The 4490-nt window shown below is 33.3% G+C and overlaps 1 protein-coding gene across 1 annotated transcript; it reads left to right on the top strand.

Moving 5' to 3' along the window:
- Positions 1-63: 63 nt before the first annotated feature.
- On the top strand, positions 64-4490 carry LOC139698696 (uncharacterized). The gene is made up of 4 exons (XM_071597574.1): positions 64-178; positions 309-419; positions 586-840; positions 3021-4490. Exons 1-4 carry the CDS (start codon positions 140-142, stop codon positions 3159-3161), a joined length of 546 nt encoding a protein of 181 aa, XP_071453675.1. The 5' UTR covers positions 64-139; the 3' UTR covers positions 3162-4490.

The following is a 4490-nucleotide window of genomic DNA, read 5'->3' on the forward strand; positions in this document are numbered from 1 at the left end:
TTTCTCAATTCATAATATTTTGCTTGCGGCCGGTATAAACATATGAAGAGTGTGAGTTTTCGAGCGCAACTATTCGAAAAACGATTTGAAAGGATTATAAAATAGTGATATAGTCGAAGTGGTGTAAGAATTTTCAGGGATGGCCGAGCTAAATATGAAATGTGAACTCTCTGTGATGGTTAGTTAAGTATTCCCTTAACTCCACGATACTCATTGAATGAAATAATTCGCAATACACTTATTCCATGTGTACTCTGATGGTAGACTGAAATTTAGTGTAATGAAAATTAATGCTTTGTATTTTTCAGATGATATCACCAATAATGTACGGAGACCCTCTAATTAAAGCAATATACGAGCAAAACACTAAACTGGGCAATAGTTACAAGTTAAACATTCAAAGCTGTCAATGTTTAGAGGTTCAAGTCTATTCTTTTTGCCAGATACGCTTCTGAGACGACCATAAAAGTCATATTTCGTTAATCGGGGGCGTTCAGTAGTTGTGATGGACACTTAATATTCATTTGATGAGTGAGATAATGTGAATCGCATATTTTCATAAAACTAAAAAAATGTACTTTTCAGAATGAACCTTCACTTCTGGATGACCTTAATTCCGGAGAATCAGGCAAGTTTAAGTTCGATTTCATAGTACTGGTCATGGATTCAAGGCTGAGAGACAGCGTAATGAAGGCAGAGGAGAACATCAACCACGTCCCAAATTTTTATTTGACATGTAAAAGGATAGCATTTGTATCTGGCGTAGCGCGTATGACTGAGCATAATGCCTGGGACCTTCGAAGAAAGTATAATTGCCCAGCATTGGTTGGAAACATTTTGGTAAGTATCCCTGCGTTCACATTAATATTTATCAAGGATGGAAGCTGATAGAACTTGTACATACAGTCATAATGGCTCTGTTCAAAATGTACGAAGCTGTCTTTTATATGAAGTCTGTTCACCCATTTATAGAGATTTGATATTTCCTCATTGCAGGACAGTTAACCTTGGCACCAATATACTTCCTTCTTATGACTATTTTATTTTGTCTTCTCAAAGAATTTCCCATACCTGACCCCCTCTTACCCATCTTAACTACTCCAGGCCCTTGATCGTTTTTCCCTATTGTGTAACTGGGAATTCAATGGAAATAAAGGAAGAGATATGCCCAGAGTTACTAAGACACTGTGTTTTTAACTTGTAAGCTTTAGTGATAATGTTTATTAAATAATAGTTCATTTACTCCAGTGCTGGAGGAATAGTTATGGATACTACATAGAAATGATTCAAGATTCACCTATGGGTTCTGCTGCTTTCAGACCTGCGTGTGGAATGTACAATTCTATGTAGGGATGAATTACCATTCTTTTTAACAGCTCCTGTCTTCCATAAGGTTCCTATTTCTAGAAAAAAAATACATTGAGCTTAGCTGAGGGTGGCAAAATTATTTCCTACCTTAGCCTCCCTTCTTCATTGGAATGTTTCTCATATGAAATACCTATGAGAGTAATATGAGAGAATAATAAATGACCTATGAGAGTATACTATTGTCAGTTCATACATTGAGCACACATTTGTGGCCAAATAGTACTCGAGACTTAAAAAATTACAATGATATTTTTAGAACTCAAAATTGACACACAGACTGAAGACGTTATTGCGGTGCATAAACAACTTAAAATATTTGTTTTTACTCTTAGACTAGTGTTTGCTGCCTATCCCATTCTAGATTCGCCAAAAAAGTAATTCCACCCTGAATAAATAGTGGAGCTGTATTCTAATCATCTGAAGCATTTCATTTAATTTTACAATTGTTTGAATTGTTGTGCAAAGTTGGATTATTTAGCTTTTTCTAGCCTTTTAAATGGGGGTATAGTTGAGTGAAAGGTTTCATTAAAGGAAAGGCATATGTTTTCTTCATTTTTCAAAGCATATGATCTAGTCCTGGTTTCTCTAAATTATGAACATTTGTGGGTGAGGTTTTTATATCATCAAACATTTATATTTCATGAATTTTTTTAGCATATCATTCCTCTTTTTTTCTAGCAAATTTGCAATATTTTAATATCTATCAGGGTCAAGATAAATAGCAATTACATTATTATGCAACTATGCCATTTATGACTTATCTTGCTATTGACATTTGGATATTCCCAAAGAAAATTATTCTTCTTTCTTGGACAGTTGATCAATTTATTAAAAAATTTCTCCAAAATATCTCATTTTATTCATTGCAAGGAAAGCACAAACCAGCAGGTAGGGCATTAATTTTTAAGTAGAAAGTACAGGGTTTAAATTCTGAGTGATGCCTTTGGACAACCATATCTAAAATTAAATCTGTAAAATCTTTCATAGTTCTCAATTTTAGTCCATCCATAGGCTGCATAGGGGAAATACAGTCTCCCATACCCTAATGTTTGAATTTCACATTCATTTGGGTTTACTGGGGTCTGAGCAATACATCACCCATTTCAGTTAAACCTTCAGATTTATTATTGCGATTATTTTTAACATAGTTGAATTCTAAGAAAATGGGGTAGGTTTCTGTAAAATTTAGATAAAGTATAGCTCATTACAATTATGGCTCTTCATAACCTAACATACACTTAGGAACCTAATAGTACATCAAAGGAATAAAATGTGGTATAAAATTAGAAAGATTGGTACATTAATTGATTCTTGAGATATTAATTTTGATTGTCCCATTCGTTCCTGCCTCACCTTACTCAGGGCAGGATATCGCAGTCTCAATTTTAGCAGTATTATGAATATTGGTGTCTTTATTGATACTTGGAACAAATTAGACAGTTTTCAATACCTATGTGCATTTGGAATCAAGTAGAATTTTTCAGTTTGTACGAGTGCATGGGATATAAAAATTTATCTACTCTGATATTACTGAACAGAAATATTAAATGTGTGGTTAATGCAGATATGCCCAAATTAATGCCATGTTTTATAAATAAATCCAGCAACAAATGGGTGTTCACATAGTCTAAGTCCAACGGATTCCTTTACAGGACCCAAAGGCATGTGAGTGCTTAGCCAGAAGAATATTGAAATTGATTGAATTCACGTTGGGATCAACGACTGGATTGCCAAACATAACTTACAAAGAATCCTACGAAGACATAGGAAGTAAATCAAGTTTTAAAAAGTGAGGCAGCTGGATGCTAAAAGGATTAAATTGTGCATTTTGAACTGTTTTTATCCCATTAGCTACCAATGGCAAATGCAGTTTTAACCAAACCAGTGTATTGGGGCACCAAATGTTGCAATAATGTGTAAATGGTGCTTATTGACTCAATTCCTAAAATAAAAATACTCCAAGAAAACTATATACACCGTAAAATTGTCATTGAATATCATTGTGATCTGACATAACTTTGTTCTTAATCCGTGATAGGTGAGTAAATTCTTCACTGTGAAGGTTATTAAAGATTTGTAGTTTGCAGCTGATGGGAAAACTTGTAAGCCTTTATTATACTGTTTACAACTTTTATGAGTAATTTATCTCTAGTGTATTTTTGTAAAAAATATACCTAATTATATGTATGATGCTTCGTAAGAGGCATAACTGTCTCATCAATAGGTTTAGGGTATTCTTCATAGCATTTCAGGAATGCAGTACTCTATTGTTGTGTTGCATTATAAAGAGTGATTTCTTGCATGTTCTGTATAGTTTATTTTATATTTAATATGCTGCAACTGTGTAAATGAAATCACACAGCTCTGACTAAGGTATCTCTGAAACCATTTAAAATCTGTGAGTCATTCAATTGGTAATGTCATGCAGCAAAATCCTATGCATGTAAAAGAGGTATTATTTCAGTACCATTTTCCGTTAGAGAATAATAATTTTCCAGCTATAGCAGTGACTGTATAAGGATTTGAAACTCGTCACTAGCTGAATGTGAAAAATTGATTTAATGATATGTAAATATGTTTGACAATCTTTGCTATACTCTTGTTCTTAGTTGATTAAATCCTGAAGTCAAATTGTTACCTGACCCATTGTAAAAATGTCCCCTCCTGACTTGATTGAATTTTAAATATTTTATAGCAAATGATTGCATACACTCAATACTGAAGTGCTATAAGACAACTTCATCTTTAATGAGAAGTCAAAATTCTAAGTAGATGTTGTTGAAAGCTTCCAAATCAGGGAATTCTTGAAATTATTGTTCCTTACTTTTTATCCATGCCTTATCTAGCATGATGAAACTAGGCCTGTGATTGATAGCAAATGTTTATATAATTATATGGGACAACTGACAGACAATAGTAAATTGATCGACATAATTTATTACTCTGAATAAGTTTCATACTGTCTTAAGAAATTGTGCCCAACAGTTGCATTGACAGCAGTGTTCATTGGTTGAAGCAGGAAGGACGTGATATGTAAAATATTCCATCAATATGTACTGAAAAAAGGGTGTTGTTTGCATTTATCTTGTGAAAAACTTCCAAATATAAGAAATGAAATAATA

This window comes from Hetaerina americana, unplaced genomic scaffold (assembly GCF_022747635.1).
Source record: "Hetaerina americana unplaced genomic scaffold, ioHetAmer1.1.p SCAF_9, whole genome shotgun sequence".
In the NCBI taxonomy this organism is placed as follows: domain Eukaryota; kingdom Metazoa; phylum Arthropoda; class Insecta; order Odonata; family Calopterygidae; genus Hetaerina; species Hetaerina americana.

Coding starts and splice junctions, on each gene's coding strand:
- LOC139698696 (XM_071597574.1), top strand. CDS start 140: ATGGCCGAGCTAAATATGAAATGTGAACTCTCTGTGATG. Junction 179..308: donor AATGTGAACTCTCTGTGATG/GTTAGTTAAGTA, acceptor TGTATTTTTCAG/ATGATATCACCAATAATGTA. Junction 420..585: donor AAAGCTGTCAATGTTTAGAG/GTTCAAGTCTAT, acceptor TGTACTTTTCAG/AATGAACCTTCACTTCTGGA.